This window comes from Cebus imitator, unplaced genomic scaffold (assembly GCF_001604975.1).
Source record: "Cebus imitator isolate Cc_AM_T3 unplaced genomic scaffold, Cebus_imitator-1.0 Scaffold634, whole genome shotgun sequence".
NCBI classification, from domain to species: domain Eukaryota; kingdom Metazoa; phylum Chordata; class Mammalia; order Primates; family Cebidae; genus Cebus; species Cebus imitator.
This window is the reverse complement of record NW_016107949.1, coordinates 67,717-85,700: the sequence shown is the minus strand read 5'-3', so window position 1 is coordinate 85,700 and position 17,984 is coordinate 67,717. Positions and strand designations below refer to the sequence as shown.

The 17,984-nt window shown below is 51.1% G+C and overlaps 1 protein-coding gene, 1 long non-coding RNA gene and 2 other non-coding genes across 11 annotated transcripts in view; 3 read left to right on the top strand and 1 right to left on the bottom strand.

The window, feature by feature from the left end:
• Nucleotides 1-4,261, bottom strand: part of LOC108295354 — a 6,048-nt gene extending 1,787 nt beyond the window's left edge. The window contains exon 1 of the long non-coding RNA XR_001821368.2: nucleotides 3,965-4,261. This is a non-coding gene — a long non-coding RNA (uncharacterized LOC108295354). The remainder of the gene's footprint in view (nucleotides 1-3,964) is intronic.
• Nucleotides 1-5,492, top strand: part of TRIM7 (tripartite motif containing 7) — a 13,185-nt gene extending 7,693 nt beyond the window's left edge. For 3 of the 8 annotated variants that reach the window (XM_037734558.1, XM_037734557.1, XM_037734556.1), the window contains 4 exons: nucleotides 247-269; nucleotides 505-674; nucleotides 1,131-1,166; nucleotides 4,261-5,492. In XM_037734558.1, coding sequence (XP_037590486.1) covers nucleotides 247-269; nucleotides 505-674; nucleotides 1,131-1,166; nucleotides 4,261-4,772 — 741 coding nt within the window. In that variant the 3' untranslated portion in view covers nucleotides 4,773-5,492. The remainder of the gene's footprint in view (nucleotides 1-246; nucleotides 270-504; nucleotides 675-1,130; nucleotides 1,167-4,260) is intronic. The other 5 variants (XM_017517504.2, XM_017517503.2, XM_017517506.1 and 2 more) reach the window with 2 other exon arrangements.
• A 3,230-nt stretch (nucleotides 5,493-8,722) lies between these two features.
• TRNAT-UGU lies at nucleotides 8,723-8,795 on the top strand. Its single transcript has one exon. It is a non-coding gene; the product is annotated as a tRNA-Thr (tRNA).
• Nucleotides 8,796-11,540: 2,745 nt separating this feature from the next.
• On the top strand, nucleotides 11,541-11,612 carry TRNAP-UGG. The gene has a single exon. It is a non-coding gene; the product is annotated as a tRNA-Pro (tRNA).
• Nucleotides 11,613-17,984: the final 6,372 nt, after the last annotated feature.

Here is a 17,984-nt window from a genome sequence, read left to right as displayed (position 1 = left end):
AAAAAAAAAAAAAAAAAAAAAAAAGCATGTGAAGAGCTGTGGAAAGGGGTTCACTGTGTGGATGAGACACCCTGCAGTCAGTAGCCACTGGAAGCTGCTGTCACCTGGAGTCTATGTAGCCAGTGAGGTGTGGCACACCTACTTATTGCTTACATCTTGGAGGCACAGCAGGGGACAAGCTTTGTTTCTCAAAGACGAATGGAGTTTACCTGATGCTGATTTGGTTTCCTCCATCTTTCCTTCCAGGAATTCAAAAGCACGCTGAGCAGGTGAGTTACCTCACAGCTCCTGGGGCCTCTCTAAGTTACGTCTTCCGTTTTCACTGAGCCTTCTCTTTTTTCCCCATCCCCGGAGTTCTCACCTCCTGGTCCCCCTACTTGCTTGCCCAGGGACCTTCTGAGACAAATGTTTGCCTGCCTGGCCATGGGTTTTTCTGAATGAGGTCTGGCTCTCCCTTTCCTACCTCTTTCTGTCAAGAAGACCTTGCCATCCTAATTGTCATAGCCTGTGGGAGGAAAGCGGTGCACATAGGCCCTTCTCAGAGCCCCTGTCCTGCAGGTGCAGCAATGTGCCTGGCCCCAAGCCAACCACAGTCTCTTCTGAGATGAAGAATAAAGTCTGGAATGTTTCCCTCAAGACCTTTGTCTTAAAAGGGCTGCTGAAGAAGTTCAAAGGTAGGGGCCTGGGTACCGAGTGGGGCCACATAGTGTGGTAGAGGCTCAGGGGTCCCTGGGTGTGCTTTCTAGAAGCTGTGTGTTGAAACAGAAGATGGCTGTGCCATGGCTAGATTGGTGTAGGGGCCGTGGTGGCAAATATAGTCAGGCCCCCTCCCCAGGCCACGCAGCTTCCCATGGAGACAGTTGGGTAGAGGGGTGTCGCTAGGGGTACTGGGGGTAGGAAGACGGCTGTGTAGGGAGAGCTCAGGTCAGAGCCACTTAGGTAGAGCTAGAATGCTTGGGCATTGGCCCCCTGCCCCCCACCCCACATGCTTGGCCCTGTGCCTGCACATTCATTCTTGGCCTTAGGAATCTCAGGAATGAGTGAGTCAGTTGGGCTATAAAGAGCTGGTGACCTTGCCATAGAATCTCCCATGTCGCTCATGCACACCCTGTTTTGTTTCTCCTCTTCAGAGGACCTTCGGGGAGAGCTGGAGAAAGAGGAGAAAGGTAGGGATGGTGCTGTGATGGCAAGTATGGACTGTCTGCCACATAGAGAACCTACTCCCTGCTGGTGACCATCTCAGGGTTTGGCATATGGTCGGTTCCTTCCACCAACCCACCTCGGCAACCCTGTCCCTCTGTCCCCTACCCCTCCCTGTCCTTGCCTGGGAACTCTGACACAGATGGCAGTGGGGCCTGTTGGCCCAAATGCTGCAGGCTGGTTAGGAGCAGGAATGCTCTATTCCTCGAGATATTCAGACTGGGGAAGGCAGCTCGGCCACCTGGTCAAGCCGCTTCCCAGTCCCCACTCCAAGAGAGACGGAAACCTCTCCTAGAGATGGGGTGTATACAGGGAACCAGGAAAGTAAGGGGAGGCTGAAGGCTGGAAGGAATATGGTTCTTACTCTTGCAGAGCTCCAGAGTGTTTGGGATCCAACATTCAGGGGAAGGGAGTGGAGGGCACATATTCCTGATGCTGATGTCTGAGCTAAGTCAGAGTGTGTCTGGGTGACACCTAAAGCACCTGAGTGAGACCAGGCCCTCCTCTGCTCAGAGCCCTGCCACAGCCCCTCTAACTTAGTACAGGTCAAAGCCCTCATGGTGGCCTCCAGGCCCCAAGGGATCAGGCCTCACTGCACACCCCTGCTAATCCATGCAGCTACATATCCTGCTTGCTGCTCCTTAAGTGTACCAAGCACACACCCATCTCAGGGCCTTTGCACTGCAAGGCTCCCCTGCCCCAGCCCCCTACCTGGAACATGCTTTCCCCAGCCAGTCACATGGCTCGCTTCCTCACCTTCTTTTTTGTTTTTGTTTTTGAGATGGAGTCTCACTCTGTTGCCAGACTAGAGTGCAGTGGCACAATCTCGGCTCACTGCAACCTCTGACTCCCTGGTTCAAGCGATTCTCCTGCCTCAGCCTCCCGAGTAGCTGGGATTACAGGCATATGCCACCATGCCCAGCTAATTTTTGTATTTTTAGTAGAGATGGGGTTTCATCATGTTGGCCAGGATGGTTTTGATCTCCTGACCTTGTGATCCGCTCGCCTAGGTCTCCCAAAGTGCTGAGATGACAGGTATGAGCCACTGCGTTCGGCCTTCCTCACCTTCTTTATATCTGTCTGCTCGATGCACCTTTTCAGTGAGGGTCTTCCCTGGCCACTCCGGTTGAAGCTACAGCCTGTTCTTTTTGTCCCTCTTATCTGCTATGTTTATCATCTATCCTCAATCCTTTTCCTTCAGGAAGGAAGCTGGAGGCAGGCAGAACTACTTTGATACTCAGTGGTATCCCCAGGGCCTGGAAAGTAGTAGTGCTCACAATAAGTGTACATATTTTAACTTTTTTTGGATACAAAGTATTGCTTTGTTGCCCAGGGTGGAGTGCAGTCCAACTGCAGCCTCAACCTCCCAAACTCAAGCAATCCTCTCTCCTCAGCCCCCTGGAGTAGCTGGGACTACAGGAGCACACCACCATGCTTGCTAAATTTTCTATTTTTTGTGGAAACGGGGTCTCACTATATTGCCTAGGCTGGTCTCCAACACCTGGGCTCAAGCTGTATTCCCACCTCTGCTTCCCAAAGTGCTGGGATTACAGGCATGAGCCTCTGCACCTGGCCTTAATTTTTTATCATGGAAAACTTCAAACATACTCAAAAGTAGAGTGAAGAGTATAAAGAATGTTACATACCCATCTCTCACCTTCAGCAGTGGTCAATTAGTGGCCATAGCTTTCATAGACACTGCTATCCACTTCTCATGGGATTCTTTTATTTTCTGAGACAGGGTCTTGCTCTAGAGTGAGATCCTGGAGTGCAGTGGCCTGATCTTGGCTCACCGCAACCTCTACCTCCTGGGTTTAAGTGACCCTCATGCCTCAGCCTCCCAAACAGCTCGAATTACAGGCACAGGACACCACGCCGGGCTAATTTTTGTGTTTTCAGTAGAGAAAATACAAAACAAGGTTTCCGCCATGTTGGCCAAGCTGGTCCCAAACTCCTGACCTCAAGTGATCAAGCGGCCTTCGGTCTCCCAAAGTGCTGGTATTGCAGCTGTGAGCCATCTTCTCTAGCCTCCGCTGCATAATAATAATTATTATTATTTATTTTTATTTTTTTGAGATGGAGTCTCACTCTGTCGCCAGGCTGGAGTGCAGTGGCACAATCTCGGCTCACTGCAACCTCTGCCTCCCGGGTTCAAGCGATTTTCCTGTCTCAGCCTCCCGAGTAGCTGGGACAACAGGCATGTGCCACCATGCCCAGCTAATTTTTGTAGTTTTAGTAGAGACAGCATTTCACCAGGTTGGCCAGGATGGTCTTGATCTCCTGACTTTGTGATCCTCCTGCCTTGGCCTCCCACAGTGCTGGGATTACAGGCATGAGCCACCATGCCCTGCCTATTATTATTTTTATTTTTGAGACAGGAGACTTGCCCTGTCACCCAGGCTGGAGTGCAGTGGCACGATCTCTGCTCACCGCAATCTCCGCCTTCTGGATTTAAGCCATTTTCCTGCCTCAGCCTCCAGAGTAGCTGGGACTACAGGTCTATGTCATCACACCCAGCTAACTTTTATATTTTTAGTAGAGACAGGGTTTTGCCATTTTGGCCAGGCAGGTCTCGAACTCCCGACCTTAGGCGATCCTCCCCCTTGGCTTCCCAAAGCGCTGGGATTACAGGCGCGAGTCAAGGTGCCTGTCCCCACTGTATTAAAGCACATCAGAGACAACATATTATTGCCATAAATATTTCAGTGTGTTATCTCTAAAGAAACAGACTTTGTAAAACATAACCATAAAGCAGTCATCATACCTGCAGAGATTAATGATTCTTTCCAATGTCTAGCATTCAAATTTGTTTTAATTGGAGTTCAAATCAGGCCCATACATTCCATTTGTTTGATTTCAGTAAGTACTTGCTGAGTGGTGCGGGAGGAGAGAAGCAAAATAGCTGGGAGGCAGAGAGTGGGGGTTGGTTGGGCCTTGGCGCTGGATGCTGGGAGGATTCTCGAGGGAAAGGCAGGCAGGTTGCAAAGCAGGGATGGGCGCGGCCCTGCAAAGACTGTGCCAAGCCTTCATGGGGACATTTCTCCCTGTCTCTGCCTGCAGTGGAGCTCACCTTGGATCCCGACACGGCCAACCCGCGCCTCATCCTCTCTCTGGATCTTAAGAGTGTGCGTCTCGGCGAGCGGGCCCAGGACCTGCCCAACCATCCCCGCCGCTTCGACACCAACACCCGTGTCCTGGCATCCTGCGGCTTTTCCTCGGGCCGGCATCACTGGGAGGTGGAGGTGGGCTCTAAGGACGGCTGGGCTTTCGGCGTGGCCCGGGAGAGCGTGCGCCGAAAGGGCCTCACACCCTTCACCCCCGAGGAGGGCGTCTGGGCCCTGCAGCTCAATGGCGGCCAGTACTGGGCCGTGACCAGCCCCGAGAGGTCGCCCCTCAGCTGCGGGCACCTGTCGCGTGTGCGGGTGGCCCTGGACCTGGAGGTGGGAGCCGTGTCTTTCTACGCCATGGAGGACATGCGCCACCTCTACACCTTCCGTGTCAACTTCCAGGAGCGCGTGTTCCCGCTTTTCTCTGTCTGCTCCACGGGTACCTACTTGCGAATCTGGCCTTGAGGGGCACTGCTCCGAGCTCCTGTCTCTGAGCTGCTGGTGGGAAGGGATATCGCCTCCCCAGAGCTTCCTGGTCCATCTTGGGTCTGCCCTCCCTGCTCCAGACCCTGGTTGCTATAGACACAACCCTGAAGCAGGAGACTGAGACTACGGCCAACTGAGCAGGGGAAGAGAGACTGGACTCTTGGGGGTTCCTTTCCTGAGGTCACATATGGATTTGGCCAGAGCCCTCAGGAGGTGGAGGCTGGTGAGGTCAGGAGCCCAGCTCTCCAAAGGGCTTCTGCCCTGACTGGAAAGGCGTCTGACTCCCTAAAAAAATGTCAAAGCCAGTCCTGCTGTTTCCCATTGCCAGGGGACAGGTCTGGGCCCGCCTGCCAGGTTTGCTATCATGGCTGCTGCCTTCTGGATAGCTGCCAGCTCTACCTTGAGAGGTTGTGGGACCTCTGGATCCAGCTGGCCTGACAGGTCATCTACTCAGGGAGGAGCCCTGTGCTCCCAGCTCAGAGGACAGTCTAGGCCAGAACTGGAAGGAGGTCCTTAGACCGTCTGTGAGAGAGAAGCCCAGGACAACAGCCAATGGGTATCACAGCTCTCCAGCACTCTTAGCCAGAAGATACAGAGTGATAGGTGGGTCCTGACCAAAGCAACAACCAGCATGTGCTCTCACAAACACCTGACCCCCCACTTTCCAGTGCCAAAGTATAAACATTTCTGGGATAAGGAGATCAAAGCTTCTGGAACTTTATTTTTTTCTTTCTTTTTAATTTTTTTTTTTTTTTGGTGACAGGGTCTCACTCTGTCACCAGGCTGGAGTGCAGTGACAAGATCTCAGCTCACTGCAACCTTCCGTCTCACGGGTTCAAGTGATTCTCCTGCCTTAGCCTCCTGAGTAGCTGGGATTACAGGTGCCTGTCACCACGTCCAGATAATTTTTGTATTTTTAGTAGAGATGGGATTTCACCATGTTGGCCAAGATGGTCTTGATCTCTTGACCTCGTGATCTACCTTCCTCGGCCTCCCAAAATGCTGGGATTAAAGGCATGAACCACTGTGCCCAGCCTCTTTTTAACTGTTTTTTAGAGACTGGGTCTTCCTATGTTTCCCAGGCTGGTCTTGAACTCCTGGCCTCAAGTGATCTTCCAGTCTCCATCTTCCTAAGGGCTATGATTACAGGTGTGCACTGTACCTGAACTGTTTTTTGTTGTTTTTGCTTCTGGAACTCTGAAACACAAAACACAAGATGGTACTTACATTTTTTTTTTTTTTTTTTTGAGATGGAGTCTCACTCTGTCATCCAGGCTGGAGTGCAATGGCACGATCTCCGCTGACTGCAACCTCCGCCTCCCAGGTTCAAATGATTCTCCTGCCTCAGCCTCCTGAGTAGCTGGGATTACAGGCACGTCCCACTGCGCCCAGCTAATTTTTTTAGTAGAGACAGGGTTTCAACATTTTGGCCAGCCTGGTGTCGAACTCCTGACCTTGTGATCCATGCGCCTCAGCCTCCCAAAGTGCTGTGATTACAGGCGTGAGCCACTGCGTCCGGCTGGTACTTACAATTTGAAAGATGCAGCCAGTTCTGAACAACGCACAAACAGCACAAACATGATCCTGACAGACTCTTTCAGGAAACTGCCAACAGCAGAGCACCCTGGTGTCAAGGCCTTCTCAGCCTAGCCCTGGAGGGGACTCCCCTGGCCAGCCTCAGCTCTTGTCTACTTGTTCTCCAGCTTCTGGATAGCTGAGCTTCTGGAAGGGTGGCAGTGGGCTGCTCCCTGCTCAGTGCTCCCCAGGGAAGGGGGTGGGGAGATGAAAATGAAGACTATGAGCTGTCTTTAGAGTTGGCTTGGCTCATTTTCTACTCCCTAGATCTGAGTGCAAGAGCAGAAGTATGAGCCAGGGTTTCTGCCAGAGTGAATAAGTGTGCACGTTTATATGTAGGAGGAGTGTGTGTTTATTTATATCTCACCTTTCTTGTGTGTGTGTGTGTGTGTTTGTATTCTGGAGAGAGCATTTATGAGCATGGCATAAGGTTCAAGTATTGCAAACAGACCCAAGTCAGTTTGGTCATATTCTATTGTTGATTTGTTTTTAAATATTAACCGCCTTCTACTTAGGCAAGGGCCACAGGCTTCTTTCCTCACTACCTGGCTACCAGGCTGGATGAACAGAATACCAGGCTCAGAGCTAATTTTGTCCACACAGGTTATTTAGACAGATGTGCTGGCAAGCAGGGACAATGACAGTTGAACTGCCCTGTGTCATGGAGCTTCAGTGCTCTGTCTCTGAGATGCTTCAAGCTCACTTTGCACATAGGGTTCTCGAGGGGCAGGCATGACACTATCCCAAAGACAGGCCCAGTTGACACAGCACCAGATAATCAGAATACTGTATCCTCTGGGCTGAAGACAGGACCAATTAAAAGTCCTGCCTACAGAAGCATTCCAGAGAGTGAATCCTATGTCCTGCTTATACATGCAGAGCCGCTCTAAAACCTGGTAGCCAGTTCCGGCATTTGAATACCTCTGATTTCCATAAGGAAAACCAATCTCTAATATTCATTTCCTAACTAAATCACCTATTGTTACCATTAAGCCCTAATGTTATCTGGCTTGTATGGCTTTTTGATTAAGTATCATAATTCCCTTTGTACCATCCAACAAATGTACTGAGCATCAGAATGCATTACAGGTCCCAGAAGGTGCAATGTCTGGTGGAGGTACCACATAAGGGTCAGGTCTAGGGACTGGGAGTAGCTCTCCACATGTATATTTTCAGTTTTTGTGTTCATGGGTGTAATCGTGTGTCTATCAGAGAGTGTGTGTTTGCAGAATAACTACATACATATCTATATATCTGAAGAAATGTAACAACAGTTACTGTAACAATTGCATGTAGAAAGGAAGAGATGTTCTTTCTTGGTCACCAGGGCAGTGCAGTAACTTGGATGTCAGGATGCTGGTGTGAGGACATGTGTATACATATCCCTCTCCTATACTCTGGGCGTCATAAACTCTAGAGATCTCTGGGTCTGTGAGAACAACTGGCCTAACTTGGGCACTTCTTATCCAACCATTAGTTCTAGCTGCTGAGCCATAAGCCCAGGCCTCTGCCATCAGAACCTCACGGGGCCCCTCAGCATCCAGACTCGGGGAAATCCAAGGGCCTGCCTCTGGCCTGGCCGCCCAGTGATCTAAGACAGCCGGCTGTGCAGGGAGCATAGGGCAGGCTGGGCCACCAGGCCAAGGTCCACTTCCTATACCCACCAATTTCTGTCCTTTGCCAGGCTGGGCCCTCATCCTTTTCCCTCTCCTCTACCCCGTGGCCCTTTAGGGGCCCTGACAGAACAGTTCCTCCAGTGTGCCCTAAAAGCTGCCTTTTCCAAATTCATTCAAATGTGAGGCAGGGACTAGCACCCACCTGCAACCCTACCTAGACTCTTCTGCTCCAGCGCCTCCAAACACCTAGCCGTCCTGACTCCCCGCTTCCCCACTCCCCCTCGGCTTCCACCTCCAGATGCCCCCACTGCTCCCCTACTACCAGCTCGCTCCAGGTCGCGCCCTAACTGCTCGGACCTGGGCTCCCTGCGTGCGTGCTCACATCCTTCCCTAACTTTTCCATAGCCCTGACCTCTGGCCCAGTATCCTCATGAACAACAAGCCACAAACCGTGCTCTCCAATCCTCGCGCCCCTCCCCGCCCCTCCAGCTCCGACCAAGGCTGGGGACGCTTCTCACCGCGCTGAGATCCGCCGGGTCCGGACAGCGCCTGCTGGCACCCGCGCCCGCGCCCTAGTCCAACGCCACCACTGTCTTAGAGGAGCTTTCTCCCGGGACTAACGCCGGGGGAGGAGCTTGGGTCCAGTCACCACGGAACTCAGTCGGGTTCGGCGGACTGCGGCTGCGCAACGCTGGCGATAGCGTCAACCATTTGCGCGAGAAAAGAGACTCAGCGGTCGGCTCCATAGCTCAGGGGTTAGAGCACTGGTCTTGTAAACCAGGGGTCGCGAGTTCAATTCTCGCTGGGGCCTACCTCGTCTTTTCTTTTTTTCCTTGAAAAATAGTGGAAGATGCGCGAACCTACTCCTGCCCTCCAGGGAGGCCAAACCGTGGCGGAGTCACTTTCTGTTTACCTCTAAGGTACCCGCCACAGAAGGCTGCTTCCCTACCATTTTCTTATCTCTTGAAGAGTCAGACCCACTGCGGGCTTCCTTTTTTATCACGGGTTCACTGAGCCCCGCGCGCCCTCTTTCCGCTACCCCGCTCACTTCCGTCTGCGCGCGCTCTCCGGGAGCTTCTTTCCCTTCCCCTACGTTCTTCCCACTCCTGCCAGGGACTTGCCTTTGTGTCTCTGTCCCTCTCTCCAGGGGGAGACGATAGAACTACCGCGCCCCTTCCCGCCTGGCGTGTTTGCGGCGTCCTCCCAGCGCGCGCTGAGCGCGGGGTCTACAGCTCTGTGCTTGGCGGCTGCGCGCCTTCGGGTCCCCGTCGCCTCCGTACTACAAGCTCTGACTTCTTTTTGTGGAGTTAACACAGAAAAGCGCAGACGGCCACATTCGTGACCCGGGCCTAACGGCGCTTCCTGTCAAGATTAGCTTTCAGCCTCTAGAAAAAACTTATTTTAAACAAAATATACAAGTAATGAATGCTGGCCTTCTGACTGATTTATTCCTGCTATTAACGGAAGTGTAGAAAGCGAGCCAGAGTCCTCAGTGAACAGTGGGGGCGCTGCCCAGGTGCAGGAAGGGCCCCCTGGGGGTCTCGGGACCGCTCCTGCCTCGGTCTTCCCCGCCAGGCGCACTCTGGAGGCCTGAGCACAGGTGGAGGCGGGGCCCGGTTCCGCCGCACACTCCCCTGTCGCAGGCGCCCTCTCTCCAGCGGAAGGGGACCTTGAAAAGCCCTGAGCGAGTCCCTGTCCCACGTGGGCCCGCGGCTTATACAGGCACCACTCCAGGGTAGCTCAGGGTTCGAAAACTTCCGTGTCTGGTGCACCAAAGAAGAGAAAACCGCTCGCAGCCACCTAGGTAGAGACTGGAGTTGTGACCGCGTTGACTGGGTGGGGAGAAGGAGCGAGCGGGGTCTGCGGCTCCGGCCAGGAGGACGCGCTTTCCTCTCTCACCCACGCCTGCTTCGGTCCAAAGAGCCGAGACTGTGGGTCAAGACCGGGATGGATTCGCTCCGCGCAGGTCAGGAGCCCACCAGCACATTCCGGCGCTCGCGCGCCTGGGGCTGCTCAGAAACTCGTGGATCCCGAAACACCTGCCCCACAGGAAGATCACCCTACTTTAGAAGTCAGGCCACGGGGACCAGGAGCGAGCTACCTGAGGGGTTAACTGTGGATACCCTCCGGACGAAAACCGTGGACTCCCAGGGTGCGTGCGTGTGCTTGCGTGTGGGGGTGTTGGCAGGCAGTCCCCACAATAATCGAACAAACAGGTGGGCAAACCTCAGGCCTCGCACTCTGGGGCTTTCAAAGTCTGGGCCTCACAGCCGCTCCCATACACTCACTGGTCACCTGGCCGAATTAGGTGGCATATAGGTGAGGTGCCGGGAGGTCTTCCACGCTCGCGCTCCTGTCCAGGTGGAGCTGGTGGAGGCGCGGGTGCGAGGCTTGGGACATGGGAGAGCTCTCCCGGGTGGGGCGGACCCAAGGGCATTTCATCTGAAATGTTCAGCATGGGAAGAGCTGAAGGCCAGCCACGGCATTCAGGAGAGTCCAGCGTGGAGAGGCAGAGAGGAGGGGCGAGGGCAGCGGCGGGCGCAAGCAGAGCAAGATTGCCGAGACAGCGAATGGAAAAATGAGCATTGGTTCCTCGGAGTAGCTTAACCACCATCCCACGCTGTTTTACAGCAGTGCAGGAAATGTCTCTTTTAGTGACACAAAAATAAACCTGTGACTGAGCTCTGTGTAGATTATCGCGAATTTTAAAGCAGGGAGTCAGAATCATTATTTTTACTACTAAATAAACTAGTGTAATTAAAGCGCGCTGGGTGAGAGTAGGTCCGAGGCGAAGGAAGAGGAAGGCGCCCACTCAGCTGGAGACCCAGGCTTTGCGCTGTGCTGGAGGCGGCCCGGGGTCAATCCCTAGAGAACGCGGTTAGAGCCATGAGCCAGGACCCGGGTCCCTGCACCACGGGAGCGCGCCCGTGGGTCCCAGCCTCGGAGCTGTGCAACAACCCAGTGGCCAGAGTCACCACGAGAAGAGAGAGTTCTCGGTTATCGATCGTTTCTGACTTACACTTCCCTACATTTTCTGAACATTTTGCAAATGGGTATGTGCTGCTAATTATCTTTTCATAAAACGATAAAGAGCCCCCGCCCCTGATTTCACTTCGCTTCTCGCAGCTACTGACCCAGTCGGTCTGGCGTACTCTCGCAGCACTGAGCTCTCTCCTGAGCCCTCCAGCTCTGCCAACTCTGCGTCCTGCCCCTGGGCCTCAAGATTTGCGCCTTTCTTGGACTCCCCTGGGAAGGGGCGCCCAGCCTGAAGAACTGATGGGTGACGCTGCTGCTGCTCGAGTGGATCGACGGTAGGGAGGCGTTCATTCGGATTCCGGGAGACCAGAGGAGGAAGGGCTTTACCGAGCATTTACCCTGCGTCGGGCTACCGGCGGCTGAGGATTAGTGGCAGACGCGGAGATGAGCATCGAAGACCAGTTGGGCTTGTACTGAGAGATCTTGAGAATTTTAAGCTGGCAGAAAAAAATCCGCTCTTCGGTGAACTGATCCAGGAAGAACACAATCATGGAAAGATTATGCACCTCGTGTGACAGGCGGCTCGTTGGTCTAGGGGTATGATTCTCGCTTTGGGTGCGAGAGGTCCCGGGTTCAAATCCCGGACGAGCCCAGCTTTTTTTCATTTCAACTAAACTTCTTGTTCGAATCCCTGACGAGCCTGCTTTTTTCGTTTCACCTATTACTTGGACAGTTTTGCCCCCCCAACACTGTCTAGTGGTGGCATCACCAAGATTTCCTGGAATGGTGGGGATTGGAAAGAATCGTGAATAAGAGACTAAGCAAGCTGCCCCTGAACCAAGAGTTGCCGTTAAGACTTTGGGCATAGACCCGTACGCAGGTGTATGCTCTTTAAGGGTTGTGGGGCTCTCCTTTCACAGCTGGAGAACACTCGTCTAACATTATGACAAGGTGGCAAGTTGTGGGTTTCTGTGGCATAGTGGCTATTACTTTTGCGTAACATGCAAAGGATCCTCGGTTTGAAACCGGAGGGAAACAGCTCAGAGTGGGTTTTATCTCATCACACACTTTTATTACACTGGGGACTTAACCTAGAACACCCCACTATCATGTCCACTGGGTTGCAGAGGCACTAAGAGAAGAGGACATCTATTCTTTTGCTTTCCAGCCTCAACCACCCGTACTTCTGAAGAACTCAACCCACCTTCACTTGCTGTGGACAAACTCATCACAGAGCCCATCCGCTCGACAGTTGCATGCTGCCAAATGAAACCTCAGATCCTGAGTAAGTGTGGGGCCCATTACTCCTTTTGCAACTTACAGGGGAGAAAAGTGACAAAACTACAGCAAATTGGCAGCGGTGGGATTCAATCCCACACACCTGAAGAGGCTGGAGCCTTAATCCAGCGCCTTACCCTGCTCGGCCAGGCTACCTCACCACAATGATACATTTACATATTTTCCTACAGTATAAAGCGTCCCAAGGGGCTCTGGGCCAACAGGGCATTGGGGTGAATCTACAGGGAAGACCAAGGCGGGATCTGCTCCCCCAAAGCCCCTGGCTGGGAAATGGCTCCACTGGGGACCTCACACACAGGATTCTCAAAGCGCAGGCCTCAGGATCTGCTTTGGGAAGGCCACGCAAGAATCCACTGCTGGCTCCTTTTGGGGAATGGGCTCCAGAGCAGAGGAAGACTTTTATACTCTCACTTCAAAAAATCCAAAACAAATACAAAGAAAAATAAAAACCTAAAGGAAAACAAGCAAAAAACCCCAGCCTAGGTAACATGGCGAAACTCCATCTCTACAAAAGATATAAACATTAGCTGGGCATGTGTGTGTGTGTGTGCCCGTCGTCCCAGCTACTCAGGAGGCTGAGCCCAGGAGGTCTTGGCTGCGGTGAGCAGTGAGCAGAGATCACCCCACTGCCCTGAGCCTAGGTGACAAAGCAAGATCCTGTACCAAAACCAACCAAACAACAAAACAAACAGAAATCCCAACAACAACAACAAAACAGACAACAAACTGGGAGTATGTATTGATTTTATGAGTCATGAGCAGAAACATCCTTAGCAGCTTCGTTCATAACAACTCACATCTGGAAACAGTCCAAATGCCCACCATCTTTGTACTGGCTGAGTAAAATTGTATATAGTCTTTTATGGGATAATTATAACACTGATAATGAGCTTACTGCTGCAAACAGCATGACTGGATTTCACTAACATCAATATTGAGCAGATGCAGCTAGACACCAACGATCTCCATTCTGTTGATTTCACATATGACATTCACGCATGAGCCAAACTAATTTACGGTAACAGAAGTTAAAAATCCTGTCACTTGGGAGAAGGAGGTGCAGGTACTGACTTGCAAGGGATATAAGGAAACTTTTTGTAATGCTGGAAATATTCCTTTTAGATCTGAGTGATAGGTACACGTGTTTGTGCACATGTGCACAAGCAAGTGTATTCAATTCACACTTAAGATCTCTTAGTTGGAAAGGCTATTAGATTTTACTGGTGTGTAACAAATTATCACAAATTTAGTGTCTTAATACAGCACAGACTTATTATCTTGCTTTTTGTGGGGTACAGGTTAGCAAGGTCTTCTATTGATACTGCAGCAAGTTGTGGTATTAGTTGGCTATTGGTGCAGTCTAATTTGAGGCAGGGGGTTCTCTTCCAGCCTTTCTGGTTGTTGACAGAATGTGTTTCTTCGTGGCTATGAGACTGGAATCTCCCGTTTGCTTGCTGGCTGTCAGCTGAGGGCCACTCTCAGCAACCAGAGGCCCCTTTCCTTGAGGCCAGCAGTGCACAGTTTCTGGCACTTCACCTTCTTTTAAAGAGCTCACCTGATTAATTCAGGCCCACCCAGGAGAATTTCCCTTTTAATTAATCAAAATCAACTGACCAGGAACCTCAATCACAGCTGCACAATCCTTTATTCCATAAAATGTGGCATGGTTGTGGGAGTGACATGCTATCACGTTCACTCAGAGGCAGGTGGTCTACAGGGCGTGTGCATCAGGCTGGGAATCTTGGGGCCCGTCTTTGAGTTCTCCCTATGACAGTTACAGGCCTGAGAACCAAATACTGTAGAGTCGCTCAGCAGAACAGGCTTTCCTACACATCTTTGTTTTTGTAACTTGTTGAAAGATGCCCCTGGGATGGGATGAGGGGGCGTCCTGTCCTTCTTCCTTGCTGTGTGGCCACGCTGGCTTCCTGTGTCCACTTGGCATCCTCAGGCCAGGTGAGCACACCATTGTGTTGCATCAGGATGATCCAGAGACAGAGGCAGCTTCTATCAGAGCTCAGCCCCCACAGTGCTTTCGGAGCTCATGCCAGGCACCTTTTCTGTCCCCTCCAGCCTGCTCTCTCAGTTCCTGATGAGTTCCTGTTTGTATGTTTACACACTAAACATTTTTCATTAACGTGCTAACTATGGAATAATGAGACACATCTAAGAAGAAAAAGTAGCATAAATGAGCTTAACATGAAAAGCACCGTCAACCATGCCACGCATATTGCTAATATTTTGTTTTAGAGCTTTGTAGATTATTTTAATGGATACTTTAACTTATTTGTCTTATATTTATTTTTTTTGAGGCAAAGGGTGGGTTTATGATATTTAGCTGAAGGTGGGCTCAAACTCCTGGGCTTGATTGATCCTCCCACCTCAGCCTCCTGAGTAGCTGGGTAGGTCTGTGCCACCCCACTCAGCTCTACAAGCTATGTCATTTATTTATTTATTTATTTATTAAACAGGGTCTTGCTCTGTCACCCAGGTTGGAGTGTAGTGGTGCAAACACAGCTTACTGCAGTCTCGACCTCCTGGCCTCCAGTGATCCTCCCACCTCAGCCTCCGGAGCAGCTAGACCCACAGGTGCACGCCACCAGGCCCGGCTACTTTTGGTATTTTTTGTAGAGACGCGTTTCACCATATTGCCCAGGTTAGTCTCGAACTCTTCTTGCCTTGGCCTCACAAATTCTGGGATTACAGGAGTGTGCCACCATGCCAGGCCAAGCTATGTTTTTATTAAGAATACTTTGCATTGTGTTTTGTAACTTGCCTTTTCAAAAATACTTAATTTCGCTAGAAAGATTCCCTGGTAAAAAGAAAAACCTCAACAAATGTACTATGATGCCATTCATTTCTACATTTCATTTTTCACTTTTATTAAACTGTAAACAAAGAACCATAGGCCACGCTGGGGTAGGGGTAGGGGTCGCCCTTCAAAAGACAACCAATGGGCCCATAAGACCGTGCTTTTTGGCAACGATTTACAGTGGTTTACAGTTCCCTCTAAGTACCTTCAGATGCTCTCTGAGGAGTGTGGTTTTCGCCGACCCTTTCTGGAGTTTTGGGTCAGTGCCGCACACGTAACCACTTGGGGGCGCTCAGGATTCCACCGTCGCGCGGCTCTGGTCCTGGCGGGTGCGCGATGCAGGCTTGGCGCTGTGCAGACCGCACTGCCCAGGGTCGGTTGCCCGGGGATGTCGGCGAGCAGGTCTTGCAGAGCCGGGAGCAGCGGAGCCCGGGCCCAGTGCTGCAGGAGGAGCGAGGACCTGGGCCTGCCGGAACTCCCTGTATCCCTCAACCAGACCCGGGGCAGGACTGCTATCAGGGGAGAAAAAGCCCACAACACCGTTTTTACTGTTCCAGAGTTTGGAAGAACTCTAGATATCTAAGCAGTCACTGTTGTTGGACATTTAGATTCAGATTTTGCCCCCATTGCAAGATTATCCTTGTTGCTCAATCTGTGTATAACATCATAATGATTATACACAGAAATAAATATCTAGTATAATTAATGGACCAAAATTCTGTAACTTTTAAAGTTACACATCGGCAAATTACTCTCCGGAAAGTGCCAGAAAACTACTGAAGTGTCATTATCTGGGGTAAATACCCGTTGTCTCATAGCCATGGGAAAATAGGCCGCAAATACATAGAGTGGGGTTTAGAGCTGAAGTTTAATAGGCGACAGAGAGAGAAGAGCTCTTGGTAGCAGACAGAGGTCTCGGAGAAATGGGTTGCCGGCTTTGTGGTGAAATGCAGCAGGTTTTATAAAAGAGCTTGAGGAGGCGATGTCTGATTTACATAGGGCCCCAAAGATTGGTCAGATCAGGTGTTTCATTTGCATAAGGGGAGAAAAACTGGTTAGGGCTAGGTGTCATTTGCATAGGGTGGGAAAAGCTGGCTACCCGCCACCCCAATCTTTTATTATGCAGATGGTTCTCTACCTGCCCTCGGCCATGTTGCCTGTTTCTTTACACTTGGGGGACAAAGAAAAGGGAAGATGGAGCCTCCATGTTGAACATACCTGGTCCCAGGTAGCCCTTTTCTATTGACACAGCTGCCGGCATTCACCCGTGCAAGCTTCCAGCTTGCTTATCTATGTTTGCAGCTCAATTTTTCAGAATGCTCTTTGCTGGAAAAGAAAGGACTTTGGGGGCCGGGCGCGGTGGCTCAAGCCTGTAATCCCAGCACTTTGGGAGGCCGAGGCGGGTGGATCACGAGGTCAAGAGATCGAGACCATCCTGGTCAACATGGTGAAACCCCGTCTCTACTAAAAATACAAAAAATTAGCTGGGCATGGTGGTGCGTGCCTGTAATCCCAGCTACTCAGGAGGCTGAGGCAGAAGAATTGCCTGAACCCAGGAGGCGGAGGTTGCGGTGAGCCGAGATCGCGCCATTGCACTCCAGCCTGGGTAACATGAGTGAAACTCCGTCTCAAAAAAAAAAAGAAAGGACTTTGGGGCTGCCTTCTGTTAAAAGGGAAATTCTGCTGAGGACTCTCTTGCCCTTACTATTGTTAGATATAGTGAACTCCAAGTTTCTTTTCAGAGAATCAGTGTGTCAGTATGTTCAGCTCTTATTCTAAGGGCTGGGAATGGTGGCTCACACCTGTAATCCCAGCACTTTGGGAGGCCAAGGCTGGCAGATCGCCTGAGGTCCAGCAGTTGGAGACCAGTCTGGCCAACCTGGTGAAACTCCATCTCTATCAAAAATACAAAAAAATTAGTCAGGCATGGTGGTAGGCACCTGTAATCCCAGCTATTTGGGAGGCTGAGGCAGGAGAACAACTGGAACCCGGGAGGCAGAGGCTGCAGTGAGCTGAGATCCTGCCATTGTACTCTACCCTGGGCGACAAGAGCCAGACTCCATCTAAAAAAAAAAAAAAAGTCTATTTTAAATTTTTTGTTACAGTGTGAGGTGGAGATAAAGGTTAACATATTTTTTTGACCCGCCCACCTCAGCCTCCCAGAGTGCTGGGATTACAGGTGTGAGCCACTGTGTTTTACCAATTTCTTTCCCCTCTATGGATATCCGGTTGTTCCCAAACCATTTGTTGCAAAGACTTTCCTTTCCACATTGAATTACTTTGATGCCTTTGGTGAAAAGCAAATAATTATGTATATGTGGGCCTAAATTATCTTTTTGTTCATTTTTGTTGTTCAATTAAAAATTTCAAATTGGCCAGGGGTGGTGGCTCACTCCTGTAATCCCAGCACTTTGGGAGGCCAAATTGGAGGATCACTTTAGACCAGGAGTCCAAGGTTGCTGTGAGCTATGATTGCACCACTGTACTGCAACCTGGGTGAAGAGTAAATCTGTGTCTCCAAAAATATAAATAGACTCAGCATGGTGGCTCACTCCTGTAATCCTAGCACTTTGGGAGGCCAAGGTGGATGGATCACTTGAGGTCAGGAGTTCGAGACCACCCTGGACAACATGGTGAACCCTTATCTCTACTAAAAATACAAAAATTAGTTGGGTGTGGTGGTGCATGCCTGTAATCCCAACTACTTAGGTGGCTGAGGCAGGGGAATCACTTGAACCCAGGAGGCAGAGGTTACAGTGAGCCGAGATTGTGCCATTGCACTCTAGCCTGGGTGATGAAGTGAGACCGTCTTAAAAAACAAAAAAGAAGGCCGGGCGCGGTGGCTCAAGCCTGTAACCCCAGCACTGTGGGAGGCCGAGGCGGGTGGATCACGAGGTCAAGAGATCAAGACCATCC